The sequence below is a fragment of the Polyodon spathula genome, chromosome 8 (genome assembly GCF_017654505.1).
Source record: "Polyodon spathula isolate WHYD16114869_AA chromosome 8, ASM1765450v1, whole genome shotgun sequence".
In the NCBI taxonomy this organism is placed as follows: Eukaryota; Metazoa; Chordata; class Actinopteri; order Acipenseriformes; family Polyodontidae; genus Polyodon; species Polyodon spathula.
In genome coordinates, this window is record NC_054541.1 from 47,117,943 (window position 1) to 47,139,454 (window position 21,512).

Here is a 21,512-nt window from a genome sequence, read left to right on the forward strand (position 1 = left end):
TGCAGACATACTTTTCTAAGCTGGCAGCAGACATTGAGAATCGTTCTGCACGTTATAGAAAATGTAAGAGGTGTGTGTAACAACAACAATTCAGAAACGAACTGACACAGGAAGCTTTCTCACGCGCATTCTTTCTCAGCAGGGGATGTTGGGAAATGGAGTTCAAAATGCCCCCACAAAAAAAAAAAAAACTGCCTGATTAAATTGTAAAAAAAAATTATCTGCAATCAACTATTTAGTTGATGAAATGGTCTGATTAATCTGTTAAATCGGAGCAGCCCACTCGGCTTCGCCTTGTGACTTATAAAGCACCCGGGGCGTGTGGATATTAGAGTATATCCCACACCCTGTCATGCCACATTGCTTACACACATATATATATATTTATGTATTCTACTGCCATAGATGTCCTCTGCAGTATATATTGCATAACTGCTATCATTAGGTCATGCCGACCGTGCATTATTAATACATGCTAAATCTTTTTTTTTTTTGGTGCGGTAAATTGGCTTTGGCATTATAGTGCAGTGCTATAATTAAATAACACCATTGTTGGCATTAGGCAGCATCAATCTTTTATGAGCATCAGCTTTGAAAAGGTTCTATCCTTGCTATTGTGCAGGGTCAGTACTGACACGGTGGAACATTGCCAAAAGCCATTTTCCTGATACAACAGTTAATAGAGTATGTGATACAGGGGAACTCATAATAAAACAGCATACACTCACAGGCAGCAACCACGGTAACAATTTTTCTCATTTCACTTCCGATTTTCTTTTATCAGCAATTAGAAAAATAAAGTTTTCATGCAAAGCTGCCTTTAGTATGTGTTTTGCTACAACCAATATGAAAATCAATATGAAACAAGTTTTCCTCTAGTATTTGCCTATACTTTGCTCCATCCATTTTTCCTTCAATCCTAACAAGCTTTCCAGTCCCTGCTGAGGAGAAGCATCCCCATAGCATGATGCTGCCACCACCATGCTTGACTGTAGGGATGGTGTTGACTGGGAGACGTGCTATGTTGGGTCTGTGCAAAACGTAACACTTTTAGACCAAAAAGTTCCAATTTGGTCTCGTCTGACCACAACACCTTTTGTCACATTTTTGCAGGATCACTCAGGTGCTTTGTTGTAAACGCCATGCAGGCTTTGAGATGGCTTTTTTTTTTAGTAATGGCTTCCTTCTTGCCACCCTGCCATACAGGCTACTTTTCTGAAGTGTTCTGGATTTTGTTGACTGATGTGCATTTCTCCCATCTCAGCCATTGAACTCTGTAGCTCTTTCAAAGTTGTCGTTGGCCTCACAGTGGCATCCCTCACCAGTTTCCTCCTTGCCTGGCTGCTCACTTTGGAGGGACGGCCCAATCTAGGCAGTGTCTGGGTGTTAAAATGCACCTTCCATTAGACTGTGCTCACAGGGATATTCAGAGACTTTGATATTTTTTTGTACCCTTCTCCTGATCTGTGCTTTTCAATGATTTTATCCCTGACTTGGAAGATCCTTGGTCTTCATGGTTCAGTCTTTGCTTGAAATTCACTACCTGACCAAGGAACCTCACAGACAGGTGTTTTTATTCTGAACTCATGAGAACCACTAATATTGCACACAAACAGAGGCCATTCAACTAATTGTGTGGCTCGCTAAGGTAATTTTGTGCACCTGAATTAATTGAGGTTTGCCACAGCAAAGGGTTTGAATACTTATGCAATCATGACGTTTCCATGTTTATTTCTTATTAATTATCTATTTACTTCTTTCTTTTTGTTTTTACTTTGAATGTGTGGAGTAGGTTGTGTATACAACATATATTCCTACTTCAAAGTGTCATGACTCCAAGCTTTAAAGCAACAAAATGTGAAAACTGTGAGAGGTTCTGAATGCTTTTATATATATATAAACTGTGTACATATATATATATATATATATATATATATATATATATATATATATATATATATATATATATATATATATATATAGAGTAAGGGATTGGTCGATTAAAAAAACATAAAAGACAATGTAAACAAACTGGTTTGTAAACAAAGTATTTCATGTGAAGTGTTTGAGATTAAAACTAAAGAGGGGTTAATTAATTGATAATACTGTGTTAAATAAGGGAAACTAGATGTAATTAAGCCTGGTTTAAAATAAATATGTTGTGTTTCATAGAGACCATACTGGGGGGACGATAGGACCCATTAGTGATTATTGGAGTCAGGACCAACTCCAGGTTTAGTCAATAGACTAATTAGTGGATTGATTAGTTAAGTTTAACAGGGTGTGAGTGTGTGTGTTTCTTGAGGTTGATGGTAGGAGTTTGGTTGAGTTGGCGAGTAAGCTGGTTATTGTGTGTATTGTGGAAATGGGACAAGGAACTATTGGAAAGGTACTTGGATTACGATTCGGTGACAGAGTAACAGGCTTAGCCTGCCTAGTTATTAGTTAGGGAAATGTTTGTTTAGTTTGATCCCGAGAATGGGTTAGGTTTTGTTTATTTTTCTTTTTAATATTGTAAACAATAAACACGTGCTACAGCGTTTCTTGGCATCCTGTGTTTAAACCCAAATAACTTCTTCCTTTTAACCTACCTCCCCAAGCCAATAGATATATATATAATATATATATATGGAGGGCATATATATATATATATATATATAGATATAAATATATCGGTTCAGTTGCTTTAAAGCCTATGAAAATGATGTCCTGAAAAACTTTGTTTTGTATCTAAATGGAAGATGGTTGGATTGAAACATTTTGTGCTATATCTTCACTTTCTGTTAAATCTATGAAAAAGTTTCCGTTCAATATTAGGGGGTAGATACAGCAAAGGCGTTATAATCCCCCAGGGCTACTGTAGCAATAAATACATAAATATCTTTAGGCAATGTATCAATATATTATATATATATATATATATATATATATATATATATATATATATATATATATATATATATATATATATATATATATATATATATATATATATATATAATGTGTGTGTTATATATATATATTATATATATAATATGTATATGATACTATAATATATATATATACATACCTATATATATACATATATATACATATATATACATATATCTATATATATATATATGTGTGTGTTTGTGTGAACGTTTTAAAATCTAAGAATAATATGACAGGAACACATTAAACTTCAAGAAGGTTCTTGTTTTTCATCTTAGGAAGCCTGTCAATAAGTTTGTTGGGAGAGATTAAAAGCAAACAAAATATTTGCTTTTGTCAAATTACTACAGGAACAGGTTTGACTGAATAAAAAAATATAAAAAATTGGTGTTTAGAAACGTCATGCTTGAAGTTCATTGATCTTGTGTACTTTTTTCCCCCTTGCAAAATGGGCCCACGCCAGAGGGTTTTAAAATCCAAAGAACAGAAACACAGATTCCTATATAACACAATAGTAATAAATAATAGTGTCCTGCTCTTATCAGTCCAATGATTGCAGCCTAATAAACTCTTCAACTCATTCCCTGAGCCACTCCACCCTGCCTGTGCTGTGTCCGGGGCAGCCTCATCACACACTCTGCTGTTCCTCTCTCCTTCGTGTCACCCAGGCAGGGTGCTATGCCTGGGGCAGCCTCATCACACACTCTGCTGTTCCTCTCTCCCTCGTGTCACCCAGGCAGGGTGCTCGTGCCAGGCAGGGTGCTGTGCCCGGGGCAGCCTCATCACACACTCTGCTGTTCCTCTCTCCCTCGTGTCACCCAGGCAGGGTGCTGTGCCCGGGGCAGCCTCATCACACACTCTGCTGTTCCTCTCTCCCTCGTGTCACCCAGGCAGGGTGCTGTGCCCAGGGCAGCCTCATCACACACTCTGCTGTTCCTCTCTCCCTCGTGTCACCCAGGCAGGGTGCTATGCCCTGTCTCACTGCCCTCTACACTCCTAGAGTGCAACTGTCCCCCACCCCCTCTTTACACACAGGCACTGCTTCACAGCAAATACAACTCATGCATACAGTGGCTTGCAAAAGTACTGCCCCCCCTTGGCATTTTTTCTATTTTGTTGCCTTACAACCTGGAATTAAAATGGATTTTTATTTGGATTTCATGTAATGGACATACACAAAATAGTCCAAATTGGTGAAGTGAAATGAAAAACATAACTTCTTTCAAAAAATTCTAAAAAATAAATAACGGAAAAGTGGTGCGTGCATATGTATTCACCCCCTTTGCTATTAAGCCTCTAAATAAGATCTGGTGCAACCAGTTACCTTCAGAAGTCACATAATTAGTTAAATAAAGTCCACCTGTGTGCAATCTAATTGTCACATGATCTGTCACATGATCTCAGTATATATACACCTGTTCTGAAAGGCCCCAGAGTCTGCAACACCACTAAGCAAGGGGCACCACCAAGCAAGCGGCACCATGAAGACCAAGGAGCTCTCCAAACAGGTCAGGGACAAAATTGTGCAGAAGTACAGATCAGGGTTGGGTTATAAAAAAATATCAGAAACTTTGAACATCCCATGGAGCACCATTAAAGCCATTATTAAAAAATGGAAAGAATATGGCACCACAACAAACCTGGCAAGAGAGGGAGTATCTGTCCATAGGACCACTTTTAGCTGTACACTCCACAGAGCTGGGCTTTATGGAAGAGTGGCCAGAAAAAAGCCATTGCTTAAAGAAAAAAATAAGCAAACACGTTTGGTGTTCGCCAAAAGGCATGTGGGAGACTCCCCAAACATATGGAAGAAGGTACTCTGGTCAGATGAGACTAAAATTGAGCTTTTTGGCCATCAAGGAAAACGTTAGGTCTGGCACAAACCCAACACCTCTCATCACCCTGAGAACACCACCCCCACAGTGAAGCATGGTGGTGGCAGCATCATGCTGTGGGGATGTTTTGCATCAGCAGGGACTGGGAAACTGGTCAGAACTGAAGGAATGATGGATGGCGTTAAATACAGGGAAATTCTTGAGGGAAACCTGTTTCAGTCTTCCAGAGATTTGAGACTGGGACGGAGGTTCACCTTCCAGCAGGACAATGACCCTAAGCATACTGCTAAAGCAACACTCGAGTGGTTTAACGGGAAACATTTAAATGTCTTGGAATGGCCTTGTCAAATCCCAGACCTCAATCCAAACTGAGAATCTGTGGTATGACTTAAAGATTGCTGTACACCAGCGGAACCCATCCAACTAGAAGGAGCTGGAGCAGTTTTGCCTTGAAGAATGGGCAAAAATCCCAGTGGCTAGATGTGCCAAGCTTATAGATACATACCCCAAGAGACTTGCAGCTGTAATTGCTGCAAAAGGTGGCTCTACAAAGTATTGACTTTTGGGGGGTGAATACTTATGCACGCTCAAGTTTTCTGTTTTTTTGTCTTATTTCTTGTTTGTTTCACAATAAAAAAATATTTTGCATGTTCAAAGTGGTAGGCATGTTGTTTAAATCAAATGATACAAACCCCCAAAAAATCAATTTTAATTCCAGGTTGTAAGGCAGCAAAATAGGAAAAATGCCAAGGGGGGGGGGGGGTCAATACTTTCGCAAGCCACTGTACATGCTTGGTTTCCTTTATACAAGTAATGTCAAATGCATCTAGTGAGATTTATGTTTTTCCAAAAGGTGGTATGCAATGTGATGAAAAACACCTACAACTATAACCAAAAGCTTTGCACCTCCTACAATTTTAGGATTGAGACAGAATAAAAAAAAAAAAAGAATATCGTTTAGTTATATCTTTTAAATCTTTAAATATCTTTTATTTAACATCATGTAATCAAAAAAACTACTAAATAATTTTGCAAAAGTCTACCAGAAGCCATAATAGTAGTACAGTATTTCATGTTAGATTTTCAAAATATAAAATTGCTTAATGTGTCAGTGTTTTGTTAAGTATATGGAAAACTACAACGTTTTATGCAATTCAATATGATAGAATTACCTGTAAATACCTCCTCTGATTTGAAATACAATGAATGTATAGCAGCACATTATAATCACTGCCAAAAACTTTCTGTAAAATGCAAATAGCGTGAAAACAGGCAACTTAAAAAAATCATTACACAGGGATTACAGACTGGAACGCGAGACCCAGAGTGGTCCAAGCTTCAGGTTTAGCTGACCTGATCCCTTAATGGAATTGCAGGGTTGAGTTCCCAATCCCCTGGTTAACTCAGCGGCTCATGGATCAGGTTCCAGAGCATAGAACACAATGTTGCACTCTGTGGCCTATGACGGGATACTGATTACAAGGTTCATTATTTAGACAGTAAAGACAAATGGTTTTGGAGCTCCATCATTCATCATCAGTGTAATTAAGAAAGCCCCTGTGAAGGGGTGCGTGATGACAAGGAGACTGTAGTTAAGTGCTTACGCTCATTTATTTACATTACATTTTCAAACAAAACAAAACCCAATACTCACTGCCTTCACCACCACACTCCCCGTCCTAACGCCCGTGATCACTAGATTTATACACCTGTGGCTTAATTAATCATTTAATTATTTATTCAAATGACGGCTCCAGGCACATCCTCACATGTTTTTGCAAGGAAGAATTTAACCCCTCCCTGCCACCCAATACTCCCCACCCACACCCACACACACGCACACACAAGCACACGCACACACACACACGCCTGTGCACAGGTAGGGCTTTCACCCTGTCGTGCTGCCACACCCCCTACAAAGACATTTTTCTCCTTATCTGTCTTGCTTTGAATATCTTTCTATCGGCCTGTTGATGATGTGTCTGATTAAAGCATAACTACAATAGAACCTAAAACTCAATTTGAAACAGAAACAATGCTCCTGGCTATTGTAAAAGACACAAATCCACCTCTGGGAATTCCCCTAGTTCTCCTGGCTTATTTATTATTTTTTTATTAGTATTCGTCATCACATTAAAGACATTTTTTTTTTTAACACTCTACACATACATATATACATACAGCATTGATGCTGCTGACAGACTCAGTCAACCACGGATCCATACTGTACATCCATTCAGCTTTAACCCAAAATGAGAACGTCCCAAACCTTTTCTCCTGAACAATGTACAGCTTAACTATGTGCACACCTGGGATTCCTTCAGACATTAGATATATAACTGGTAGGAAAGAAATGTCTGTTCTGTAACTTCTGTAAGGTTCAATAAATCAGAATCCAGGTCTTTGTTGCGGGATCGATTCTCATAAGCTATTTGATTGGTTCTCACTGCTTCTGTGGCATAAAGGTCTGAAGCAACTGTGATTCACTTCATAGTCATCATTAACCTTTTAGTCTCTTGGTTAAATGTCTTTTTAATATACAGGATTGCATGTAGGGTTAGGGGTCTTAAAATGAAGGATTTAGTTGAAAGTACGTGGAAAAAAATAAGGGAGTACACACATTCGGTTATTGGTTCCGAGGGGTAGACTGTGCTGAGCGTAAATAGAACATGCAACAATTGTGGAGTACATAGTTGCTGTCTCAATTTCTATCATCTAGCCCTACAGTAGGTATAATAAGAGAGCAAAAGACAGCACCACTGCCTTGATCCTCAGTCTACGGCAGCCCGCAAAACAGATGGAACAAACTGCAAAGCGTCCAGCAGATATTTGCTTGGAAACATATTTTGAAAGCTGCCATTTAGATAAATCTTTTACAGTTACCCTTGTGGTTAACCTAAGATATGGCTGTTGTGGATACCAGCATTCTGCGATCCTTTCATGTGTATCCTTCCTAGCACAAAAGCAGCAGCAATCATTTAGCTGTAGGGGACAATTAAAATCAGGATGCCACCTTTATGTCAAGTTTCTAAATGTCAAAAGCTTTTTATATTTGAACTGAGGAGCCTGACTCATGGGGTTTGTGTATAGGTTAAAATATGAGCAGATAATGCTATACATTTGAAAAATACCAGCGCTGGGACAAATATTTCCATAATGAAACAATATGTTCTGTGGCAAACAACTACATTTACAAATGACTGCATCACAAAGACATCAGTAATAGAAACCCAATGTATAAATGAGGGTTGAAATAAAAGACATTGAAAGAGGGTTGAAATAAAAGACACTCATTCTACTGTACAGAATAGTGTTCCACTCCTTTCTTTAATAGGTCATTTGATGGGTTACCTTGTTTATTTTGGTCCACCCCCGAGTTAATACTTGGTGGAAGCACCTTTGGCAGCAAATATGGCTGTGAGTCTGTTGAGATAGGTCTCTACCAACTTTGCACACCTAGATTTGGCAATATTTGATGCTCTGTCAAGTTCCTTAGGGAGCATTGATGGACAGCAATCTTCAAGTCATGCCACAAATTTTCGATTGGATTTGGGTCGGGGCTCTGACTGGGCCACTCAAGGACATTTATGTTTTTGTTCCTTATACAATCCAGTGTAGCTTTGGCTATGTGCTTTGGGTTGTTGTCATCCTGAAAGGTGAACTTCTGTTCCAGTTTCAGCTTTCTTGCAGAGGGCAGCAGGTTTTCCACAAGGACTTCTCTGTACTTTGCTCCATTCATTTTCCCTTCTGTCCTGACAAGTGCCCCAGTCCCTGCCAATGAGAAACATCCCCATAACATGATTCTGCCACCACGATGCTTCACAGTAGGGATGGTGTTCTTTGGGTGATGCGCTGTGTTGGGTTTCCGCCAAACATAACACTTTGCATTTATGCCAAAAAGTTCCATTTTAATTTTGTCAAACCACAAAACTCAATCTCCTGAGTGTTTGTCTGCATCCTTCAAACAGGATTCAAGGTGGGCTTTCTTGAGTAATGGCTTCCTTCTTGCCACCCTGCCATACAAGCCAGATTTGTGGAGTGCTTGGGATATTGTTGCCACGTGTACACTTTGACCAGTCTTGGCCATAAAAGCCTGTAGCTCTTGCAAAGTTGCGATTGGCCTCTTGGTAGCCTCTCTCATCAGTCTCCTTCTTGCTCGGTCATCCAGTTCGGAGGGACGGCCTGATCTAGGCAGGGTCTTGGTGGTGCCATACACCTTCCACTTCTTAATAATTGTCTTGACCATGCTCCAAGGCATATGCAAGGTCTCTGATATTTTTTTATACCCAACCCAATCTGTGCCTTTCAACAACTTTGTCCCGGAGTTCTTTTGAAAGCGCCTTGGTGCTCATGGTTGAGTCTTTGCTTTGAAATGTACTACCCAGCAGAGGGAATCTACAGGAACTGCTTCATTTATCCTGAAACCATGTGAATCACTACAATTTAACACAGGTGGAGGCCACTTCACTTGGTGTGTGATTTTGAAGGCGATTGGTTACACCTGAGCTCATTTAGGATTGCTATTACAAGGGGGGGTGGACACTTATCCAACCAAGCTATTTCAGTTTTTATTTTTAATTAATAGAATATTTTTTTCACTTGGAAGTTGTCGGGTAGGATATGTATATAAATGAAAAAAAAAAACTATTTTAATGCATTTTAATTCCAGGCTATAAGGCAACAAAAGGTGAACATTTTGAAAGGGGGTGTAGACTTTTTACAGGCACTGTGTGTATATATATCATTTTTACAATTTTTTTTACTGTTATATGGTGTGAATTATACTTTTGTGTTCCAGCTATTTCAAAATGTAAAAGATAAATAAGAATATTCGTTCAAACATGAAAAACTCCCAGCACTAAATACTACATCTTGACTTAAGCTTGCTTAAATGGAGCATTGGTGTTATTATGTAAGGCTCTTCGAAGGCATCTCTGTAAACAGTTTGATGTTCACAATCTCAAATGATGCAAACCGAACTCAAGTTCCATGCAGACAGGGCTTTACTCTACAAAACTCACAAACACAGACAAAATAGAAAATAGGAGACACTGTTACACAGAGAATTGTGAGGGTCTGGAATCAACTCCCCAGTAATGTTGTTGAAGCTGACACCCTGGGATCCTTCAAGAAGCTGCTTGATGAGATTTTGGGATCAATAAGCTACTAACAACCAAACGAGCAAGATGGGCCGAATGGCCTCCTCTCGTATGTAAACTTTCTTATGTTCTTATGTTCTTAATATATTAGCGACTGCTGTGGCTGCGAGATGGACTTGAACAGTTGAGGTGTTAAGATCACAGTTCTCTGGGAATCACAGTAATCCCTGATGTTGAGATAGGGCTGAGGACTGGATTCAGGCTGCATCATTCTACATACAATTTCATAAATGTTTATACATATCACTGATAAAGTAAATAAGGTTTTCTTTTTTTTTGTCCTGTGGCAGAGCAATTGGGTTAATGGGTTAATGCTGTCAAGGGGTCTGAATCGGTTTTTGAAGATCAACAGCCATGTCCAAGGATTCATTTTGCAGGTTTTGAGGTTATTCTACTGTGTTTTTTTAACTTGAATAGCAGACAGAAGTAAAGGTTTAAAACTTGTTTTGAATATAGAGTAGCCATAATGATAATCTTTATTTTTATATAGCACCTTTCCTAGTGGACCACCATCACAAAGCACTTTACAAGATATGAGACTAGGGTGTGTGAACTAAGCATCAGCTGCAGAGTCACTTACAACAACATCTCACCCGAAAAACAAAGCATAAGGAGGTGAAGTGACTTGCAAAGGGTCACACAATGAGTCAGTGGCTGAGATGGAATTTAAAGCAGGGACCTCCTGGTTACAAGTCTGTTTCTTTAACCACTGGACCACACAGCCTCCAGATAATGAGGTGAGGAAGATGGTGGACAAACAATTTGCTAACAAAACCATGATGCAGCATTCAATACCAAAAACTATGGAAAAAAATGGCATTTTCACAGTAGAAAAATAAAACCACAACATCCTTAAATTCACACAGTGAATCATAAATCATGTGGTAAAAATAATAATTGACGGTACAAGCACTTGAACTAAATGGGTTCACTTGAGTTCCCTTATTAAGACGTTCATTGTCATCTATATGCCTCATGTTAAGTAAGCTGAAGTGTGAGGCAGAAGCCAGTACTAGTTCCATAGTTCCGTAGTTGTTTCCAAACCTGTATCCTTTAACCCTTGCCTTGCTGGCACTCCCAGATTTCAGCTTGATAAGACTGCTGCTGCTTCTATTTTAAACAGGCATTAGGAGATGTTTATGTCTCTCTCCCTTCAAAGAGCATAACACTATGAGGATTTTTTTTTTTAAACTGGATTCCTGTGACAGAAATAAAATGAATCTTGGTTGTAAATCTCCATCCCGACCAATGGGGGCGCTAAGTTCTTTCCCCGGGTCGGGAAGTCGGTCACTCTGCAAGACTCCGTTGCAAGAACGTATTGACCCGTAAGCGTAACGATGTAGAAAGCTGCAGATTGTAAAGGCAGCTGCACTTGTTTACCAAGGGGTCATGCGTGACAGCATATAAGGGGGACGAGGAATCGTAATCTGTTCCTTCGGTTTGGTTACGAAATTTAACCCGGAAGGACCCGTGCAGTAATTATAAGAATATTGTGACTGTTTGTTTGTCTTGTCTATAATTGTTACTTGTGTGTTCATAGATGGCTAACACGTTCCGGGACTGTCGCTAAGGGCCAGCATAAAAACCTGGAACAGCACGACACTATTGTCACGCATTAAACTGTATCACCCACCACGAGCACTACAGCACGCACCCAGGACTGGTAACCATGTTTGTATACGGTGGGAGAGGTACCTGTGTTTATTGTTTGGGACTGTAAACCCATTATTATTTACCCTGTGCATTATGCATTGCTGTGTATTTTGCCGTGGATCATTGTTTTGATCACCAGACCTGGATTATAAAATAAAGAAAGCACTTTTCCATACCGGATTACAATTTCTGTCTGTTTTATTCCTGCACTGCATCACCTTGGCACCTGTGCACAACAAACCACTTTACCACAATTCCTTATACACATACTTTACATACAGAAATGAAATGGTAGCCTATTTAGTCTATTCAACTATACCCTCAGTACAAGTCCAAATGATAAAAAAAAAAGAGTGAATCCGATGAGTCGACTGGCCAGTACACAAAGTTTAGTGCACCTTGTCACATGACTGTAAAGAAGTAAGCCTACTGAATGTAGTCAACGTGAAGTACGAAGTGACTGGTTATTATGCTGCAGAGACGTCAGTCAATGGCAGATTAAAAAATAATGATTTAAACTTCCTTCTGCAGCTTACATTGCATCCAATCTTGGTGCCACTTCAGTGTTGTTCTGCCTGAGTTCTTCAATGAGCTTGAACGATGGCTTTTGTTTCCATACTGGTGCTAATAAATGAACATTGTGATGCCCCTGTAGCTCTAATAAATGCTGTCAGAGAACTGGAATTCTACTTCCCTAACCCTTGGCAAGATTCCAGCAGATCTACGTCACAGATGAGACAATGGCCTTAGGCCACGTTGATCACACATACCACACAGTATTAGGGTAAAAAGATATAACTGTAGGGATTTCAAATTGTGATGGAGGCTGTTCACCAAGAGCAATGCCAATTTATTTTCTGTATCATCCAACATTCACAGTAAAGCATACTTTTCCATCCCGTTCCAGAGCAGCACCCAGTGTTATAGAGGGCAATTGGTGTGTTTACACCAACACTAAGATTTTGCTCTCAATAACACCAAATCCCTGGGAGCTGGTGGTAGTTTTGCTCATTTGTAGGATGTTCAGCAGTGAGTTGTAGAGAAGCTATGTAGGAAATTAATGCAGATGAGAGACAGAATCTGCTAGGAAATCTGCTACAGTACATCCAGACTTCAGTCTCCAAGGTTAGTTCTCTGAGAAGTAATAAATGCAGCTTCCTCAAAAGTCTTGCTAATTGGAGCAAAATAATATTTTGCAGCCCCTCAAGCTAAGATAGTTTCTAAAACTAAAGAGAGCTTTTTCTGGTAGAAGGAATTGAAGAGATTGATTTGTTTGTCTCTGTGGAAACCAATACAAAGTGTGCATGTGTTCCACATAAAGCAAGGGCTGCATTAATTCAGACAGGAATGGCAGGGTACATTTGTGACACAGCAAGCATCTGTTAGCTGATCCAGTCTTCACTTAAAATTGGGTTCCAGTCCAATTGCAAGGAGCCCATATTCATTACTGTGTAAGCTGCTGTATCAGACCAGACTCCTGGCAGGAAAAGTTGAACAGAGAACCATGTTTATGCATGACTATTAGAAAAGGCAATTTTCACTTATTTGCACATGAAACAGGTAAGCAGCTTGTCATGCAACACACTTCTGTTATAGATAATGCTTACCATTCGTAACTTTAAATGCTCAAGCACAAGATATACTGAAGTCCTAAAAAGAATCGTTTTATTTTGTGTCAATGTCTTCTGCATTACAATTTCTGTCAGTTTGTGCCCAGCCTCTGCTAATAACATTAGGGATTATAGATGGATAATGCTGAACACTGCAAGAAAGATGAGGTAATGAGATAAACATCTTTGACCTCATTAGTGTTGCAGCCCTATTACAATACTTTAGGGCATGCAGGCCGCAACTGATCTAACCCTACTATGGGAAAACATGTCACACCGAACCCGGGCTCCCGGGGGGACCCGACCCGGGGGGGGGAGGGGGGGGGGGGGGGGAGAGTGCTGTTGACTGACACTGATTTAAGGGTTACGCACAAAAACACAACTGTAGCTAGTCGTGAAAAGATAATACTGGTCTGCTTTTGCTCCTTTTGTGGAGACAAAAAAAACAAAACAAAGATAAAGTCTGTGTACACCACACACTAAAAAAATGACATTTAAAAATGATTGTTTATATGTGATCTGTTTTAACATGTAAATTATACAAAAAGAATGCATCTACACATATTTCTTTGTAAATACTGAGAATTAATTTAATATACTTTTTTATTGATTTTCATTTTTTATAAAATCAACAGTTAGTGTGTAAATGTGATTATTATTATTGGTCAACATTATTAAAACAAGGCGCTCCTCATCACTATGACCACAATTAAGGTGAAATAAAGAGAGATGGACATCCTATCAATTTGACGTTTAGGAATCAAATTTTCATTAATGTCCATTTCTCTTTTATTTCTGTGGTAATTTCTGCATGTATGCGACAGTGCCTGTCTGACATCCTCTCCTTTGACTGTGTCCGAGTAATGACGTGTTGTGTACAGAAACATAGAAAGCTTGCGCAGACAGACCGTCAGTTTGAGACAACAAGGCAATTCTATCTTTGTAGTAAGGAGGGAGTTTGCGTAGCAGCTACAGGAATATAGAATGGTAATGTACACCTCTTCATGGTGACCCCCCCCCCACCCCCCCCAATGAACAACAAGCACTAGCAATATTGACGTTGTGCAACAAAATGTGCTCTCGGTATTGCATGTGTCCCTATGGTTCATCGTAACCCAGAAAAAGTCAGATAACCCCACCTCGATCTCTAAAGCAAATGCTGCAGGATGTGGTTAATGTATTCTGTTTAATTAAAAAAAGAAACTGTTACGCTGACCTCCCTTCACGCTGCCAAGCCAATCACCTAGCAAGCAGCTGAACCTGGGAGGCAAGGACTCGGCTTGGGAGGTCTACAAGTGGATTGCTCAGGCACCTCTTTCTCCTAAAACTGCAGGAGCACAAAGATCAACACATATTCCCTGTAGGTCTTCAGCTAAGACCCTATAAGAGAAAGATTGGACTTGCCCAGCTTTCCCAGTGGCAGAACCTTTACTGCGTGAGTCACTGGGGATTCTCATGTTATAAAACATCACGCTGTTTTATTCTTTTTTAATGTTTATAAAAAACTGTGCTTATGTGTTTCTGTATTTTTTGAGGACCATACTGACTTGGCACCATAGCTTTGCTTTCCAAAACCTTCTCCAAGCAATTTAAAATGAAATATGCATGTAGAAGAAAAGGGACCTTGCCATTTTTTTTATTCCTACAGCTGTTACTGAACTTGATCCAATTTTTTTCCAGTAGTCTTACAAGTGATGAATTGGGGTCCAGCTTTAGGCTGGGAAAGTGGCCCACAGGGATTAGTTTAAAAGCCAGAAGAAAAATGGGAGTGCTTTAAACAAAAACATTAGTTAAGTAACAGAGTTTAACAAGGTTTCAAAGGTACCACAAGCATTATGTTAAAATTAATCAAATGCCTGAGCAAAACATTAACCTTCGTGTCAGGCAAGCCTTTGTTAAATTGATTCTGATCCTTGTGGTTTTTTTTTTTCTCAAATCCGAAAACAATACATTTCGGCAGCAAATCCAAACATCGTGCTGTTTACAATTTTGCACTTTTGAAGGCTGTTGGTATTTCCAATAAAGAAGGTAATAATCTGCTTGAAATACAGCGCAAGCTGCTGTGCTAAACTCCCTGCCAGCTTTCAAATAAAGGCAAACAATTGTCAAGCTTTTAAATTCTAATCAAAAGGATTCAGATCCTCTTGAACAAGAAATGAGCAGGTTGTTTGGCAGGTTGTTTGTATTCCAGTGTGTTGGACAAGAAGAATATGCAGTACTGCTTAATCAGTGCTGCTATTCAGTGTACCAGTCAAAAGTTTGAGTACACCTGCTTGAAACCAGGTTTTTCATGATTATCTATGCTTTTAACTGTATAAACTTGTCTATAAACACTTAATATTTCATTATGTGATACGTGTACTTACATAAGCTGATAATCATAAGTGAATTGCATTCAAAAATGTAATTTTTAAATGAAAATATAAATCTTGTCAATTTCAATGAAATGGTCACCCAAAGCAAGGGGATTTCTGTTGCAAATAAACCATTGGTAAGAGTGCAGAATAAGAGGAAGAGACTTGCCTGGGTCAAAAAACACAGAAACTGGACGTTTGAGGAGTGGAAGTCAGTCTTATGGACGATGAGTCAAAATTTAAAATATTTGGGTCCAACCGCCAAGTATTTGTAAGACACAGAGAGGGTGAGCGCATGAGTTCTGCATGTGTGGTTCCCACAGTCAAGCATGGAGGAGGCAGTGTCATGGTCTGGGGTTGCTTTGTTGGTGACAGAGTTGGTGATCTTTACCAAGTCCATGGCAAGCTCAACCAACATGGCTATCATAGCATACTTCAGAGGCAAGCCATCAAGATTACGGCTAGTTGGGCAGTCCTTCATTCTTCAGCAAGATAATGACCTGAAACACGCCTCAAAGTTGTGCAAGAACTATCTGGCGAACAAAGAAAGTGAAGCACAACTTAATCTAATGACCTGGCCCGCCCAGTCTCCAGACCTCAATCCCATAGAATTTGTATGGGACAAACTGGACAGAAGAGTCAAAGCAAAGCTACCCACAAGTGCCCTACATCTCTGGGAATTGCTGCAGAAGAGCTGGGAAGACATGCCAGATGATTTCCTGCTGAAACTTGTTAACCGAATGCCTTGTGTTTGTGATGCTGTTATTAAGGCAAAGGGTGGCTATTTTAAGGAATCCAAGATTTAGAGACAATTTTCAATTTTCTTGAACATTGCTTTGATACTCCTTATGTTTTGTATATTGTAACATGTGTTTTCATTTTCAAGTATTTACAGAAACGTATACGACGTAAAGCATGGTCAATTATGAAAAACACCTAGTTTCCAACAAGTGTGTATATATATATATATATATATATATATATATATATATATATATATATATATATATATAACTGGATTTCTTTGGAATCAGGAGGAATCAATCTGTTTCAGCTTGAATGCTACATTTTAGTTTATATTGGCAGTCTTCAAAGCCAACACAATGAAATCATGCCGTTAAGAGCCTTCCAGAGGTCGTAGATTGCACAATGCACCTTTTTTCCACCACAGCTTCTATTTGGTAATAGCAGGGTTATTGGTATGTATTCACCTAGCTTTATTGAGTCAATAAACACTGCTTTTTTCATTGTGAAAACGATAGGGGAAAAACAAACGAGAAGGGGAAAAAGGGGTGTATCGATGTTAATGTGGTCTACTGGACTCTAAAAGAGAAGACTATGTATCACCTCTACAAAGCTTACTGAAAACAGCCATTGTAGTAAATAAAGCTGTTGGTTCTAAGTAAGGCAGAGCTGTAAAAATATCCAAATTGCCAATTAACTTCCTGTCATATGAACTCCAATATACTTCGGACCTGAGCCGAAATAGCAACGTGCCTTTTGTAAGTGTTAATACAAATTAGATAGATAATTAGCTTTTTTTTGTAGCTCTAATCGCATTTAATTCAGCTTTACATGAAATAATGTTTATAGGCAATTAATGTAAGCCAGACCAGTGGTTTGCAGGTTTACTTTGTGATCTTTATTGTCTGCTTCCTTAGAACACAAATTAATTTGTAATGCACCACGGCATCCCAGAGTGCTGTACAAAATTAAAAAGAAAACAAGAGGGCTCATATGTACAATATACTCCAGCTGCAACCACTTCTATACAAGCAGGTTTTCAATTTTTACTTTAAAAGAATCCAATATTTCAACCTGCTTCATGTCAACCAGAATAGAGTTCCACAAACAAGGAGCACACAGCTGATTTAAGACATTATTATTATTATTATTATTATTATTATTATTATTATTATTATTATTATTATTATTATTATTATGTTGCACATAATGCTTCTTCATAGACTTCACCTCAGAACAGTTATAAAAACCAACCAGCAAAAACAGCAAATCAAATTAACTTTTTTTTTTTGTGAAAGTTGTCACTTGTTTATTTGGCCTCCATACAACAGAGATCAGTGACTGTTATCTGTGACACTGATTGACGGCTGTTCATTGCTAGTATTTTGGAATTAATCAATGGACTGATTCAGTCTGTTCCCAACAGTGCCGACTGATTTTGATAGATCTGTTTCTCACAGCAGGGTTCCATCGGCAGCTTGAAAGTGCAGAGTTGCAGTGCAATCTTTATTATCATATCCACACGATCTGCGATCGGTAGACATTGCAAACATGTTGATTGCCATTGACTTCCTTCCAAAACACATTTCAAACATGTGACGTGTGAATACGGTAGTAGTGAGATAACCAGAAGTAAGAGCTTAAACATTAAAAAAAATAAAAAATACAAACAGCTAAATTAACAACCGTCGCCTTTAACAACTCACTGGCCAAGCAAGCATGCCTGATCTTGAAGTCTTAAAAGCAACACTAATGATTCAGCCGCTGGCACAACCTTTATGGCTGCCTTGAATGCAACTTTTGTCAAAGCAACGTCAGTCTCATAAGCACACAGGAATGAGTGAGGGAATAGGTGTGCTTCAGAAAAAAAAAAAGAGTTTTGCTTGGCAGTCTGACTCATCTAGTCTAACCAATACCTTTAATTCTCCTCACCCCCCCTTTCAAAAAAAATATGGCATGCTTCCATCTGCACCACGAAACCCGTCTAAAAAAACAAACAATCTCATCTCATTCTCATATCCAACTGGGACTGGCCTCAGATCCATCTGCAGTCGCCAATCCAACCCTCAACGGGTATTAAACAAAGGTCAAGGATCGACAATGTAATTCCCATTTTAAAATGCATTCACATTCATCCAATATTTCCCTGACAGTACAATTAATTAACAGCCTTCAGTTCTGTTTCAGCCTAATCACACGACGGAAATAATGCGAGATCATCACATTTTGAAACGTCATTGGGAATAGAGTGAATGGCAATCATGTGTGTTGGCTGCACATTATTAAGGTCCTGGGAATGTGGTATTATTTTCTCTGCAGTCCGAGGTCTGTAATTTGCATTGGGAGCTCATTAGTCACTCACTACAGACCGGACGACCTGGAGTCCATTTAAACCAGTTTAATTTTGGTCTGCTGCAGGTGGAAATGAAGAGGACTGATACTGTGGCGTTCCTCTCACAGACTGTCACAGTCACGTTTTGTTTTTGATGGCTGTAGAAAGTAAAACCTATAGAAACAATACAATTATGAAGAGCTATTTCAAAAGAGAAGCCCATTTGTGTTTCAGTTCTTACAAGCGAGGTTAACACCTATATAACTCTTCCAATCAATCTATTTAAATCTCATCTGACCAACAGCAACTGAACAAAGAATACAAATTAAAGCAAACTCTTAGCACCTAATCCATGTGATGAAGGCACTGTTATCAGTAGATGTTTGTCAAGCAGTTTAACACAACATTTAGCAGCACACTGAAGTTGTAATTAAAGAGACTGCAAGATTAAGATCTGTCTAGAAACTGGCACAGGAATATTCTTTGAAAATCAACTCTGTTACCGTGTCTGGGACTGTACTGTTTTATTTATCATCCATTTCCTGAAAAGCTACTTTACTTTTAAGTCCTGGCAGCATTACATGTACAGATATAAAATGTAAGTAAGAAACACCCAGGCACCAAAATTAGGACACATTGTAGTACTTTACCAAAGCAGGTAACCTAATAAAGTTGAATACATACAGCACAGGACAATACAATGAAAAAAAGGGTTATACAGTCAGTATTCCGATATATGACACTCAGACACACATCAGTCACGTTTTACCATCCTTGTATTAAGAATAAAATCAATCCGTTATATATACGTAACAAATGAATGCACTTACCCGTCACACGCGGTTTGCGACTCTGTCTCCAGTCTTCTGATGCAAAGCGCGTCTCTTCATTCTTAAAATTGACTTGTTTAACCATCACAGCTCACATTTTTTTCTTTTTTTCTAGGATGGCAACTCAGTCTGTCTTTACTTTGCACTGCAGTTACACAGCGCTTCCTCCAAAAACAAAGCCAACGAGACAAGGCACGGTAATGTAAAGTTAATCGTGAACAGTTTTAGATACTGTGATGCATTTTTTTTTAAATCTGTGCTCTTTAGTTGTGTTTGTGCATTTTCATTTGCAAGTGAACTGTGCAATTCAGGCCTTATTGAGCACTATATTCTGCAATTTTGAATACTGACTTTGGATATGGTTTTAATTCTGGAGACTGTGTTGCTGTTATTTTTTAATCTTTTGCTGAATTGCACTGCGTTTACATTTTAAGCAGTTCTGTGCATGGATAACATTTTGATTATCCAGTCTTCTCTTTTGACAAGTGAAATTTTCAGAATCATATCGTTCTGAATTAAAATACCACTTCTGTTAAAAATATAGTACTGTACCAACAAAACCAAAGTTAAAGTTAGGTGGGTAATTATGATCAGCCCCCTGTATATGACAGCTTGCTTCCCTTGTAAAACAGAACTAGCTCAAGCTCGTCTCGAAAGACTTAAGAAGCTGCGTGTGTCACAGCCTCCCGCTCTCCACCCGAAGACCTCCCTACAACAGTTGATAGCTTGTTGTCGATTTAAAAAGACTTGGGATGGCAACCGAATGCCGGCAGTTCAGCTACCCTTTTGGTTTTCTGGAACAGTTTCAAGGGCTCTGCAAAAAGATTTTCCTGCATCACATATTTTCCGCTTGCTCTCGCCATCATGTCTTTGTAAGTTTATTTGGACAGCAGGGCCTCTCCTAATGCTCCTGAGGGCAAGCAACTGCTGCCTGCACCCATCACCCAGATGGCACCTTATATAACCACTTTTTTTTTTTTTTTACATACTTCCCCTATTCATGGATACCAAAAGAGTTTGCTTGGATTGAAAACAGGCAATAATAGCTTTGTTCCTAGAAAAATGATACATTTTTGTTCCAAACATGAGAAAGGGCTTGCTCATTAAAACCATTGGCATATACTGTACAGTAGTGCCCACCGTAAGTATTAGTTTCAATATTACTCTCACGAATAGCATGTAATAAACCGTTGCTCAGAATATCTTCACTAAGTCAGATCGAGATATCGAGTTGAGGTGGTTAGGAATAGGAGCAGGCTTCAAGTTATTGAGCAGTTGAAACTGATTTGTTTGGAACAGTGGCAAAAGATGCCCCTCAGACTTCAGCAAAAAGGCTTGTAAGGCTATGAAAGTTGCGAGCCCCAAATAAGCATTCATCGATCGATAACGTTATGATGTATATATTATTATACTAGCACATGGATGTTTTTACTTGTTTGTAGGCTCTGTGAAGAGTCTACACACTTCTTTCTTTGCCTCTTGCTATTGAATAATAAAGTATTCTCAACGCAATATTGATTATTAACTGTCTGATAATTGATTGCACAACTAGCACTACTGTAGCTGAAGAACAGGTAATTAGCTTTTCATGGGCTCTAAGATACCTCCCACCTCGCAGCACCTCAAAGCAGCGCAGACTGCAGGGTACAGTAACAGCATGTTTATGAAATGCCATTCTGTTTGTTCAAAGCATGCACCACCAGAACATAAAAAAAGAAACCAACGCTTTCAGATGAACCCCATTTCTCATACATTCACACAGACATGCACTGAAAAATGCACCTGTTAGCCTACCTAGTTTGGGTAGGGAATACTTCACTTTGAAATAGTCTTCATAAAACCCTAGAAGTCTCTTTGTGATATGCAGCGCATAGTCTCCCGATCCCCTTTGGATTGCGTCAGGCCTGGCATAGAGCCGTATCTACATAGAAAATACAAGGAAAAAAGGAAACATTAGGGTTTATTTATTTTCGGTAATGCCATGGGGTCAGCTGTATGTTTTTTTATTTGTATGTTTCTGTCAAGTAGACAATATTTCATTCTAAAATTAACTCACAGGAA

General features: G+C 39.0%; 1 protein-coding gene across 1 annotated transcript in view; it reads right to left on the bottom strand.

Annotated features, from left to right (window-relative positions):
- The window catches only part of LOC121320055 (thyrotropin-releasing hormone-degrading ectoenzyme-like), an 83,405-nt gene that overhangs the window by 49,109 nt on the left and 12,784 nt on the right, over positions 1–21,512 (bottom strand). Inside the window, exon 3 of the mRNA XM_041258209.1 lies at positions 21,246–21,372. Within this exon, the coding sequence (XP_041114143.1) occupies positions 21,246–21,372 (127 nt within the window). The remainder of the gene's footprint in view (positions 1–21,245; positions 21,373–21,512) is intronic.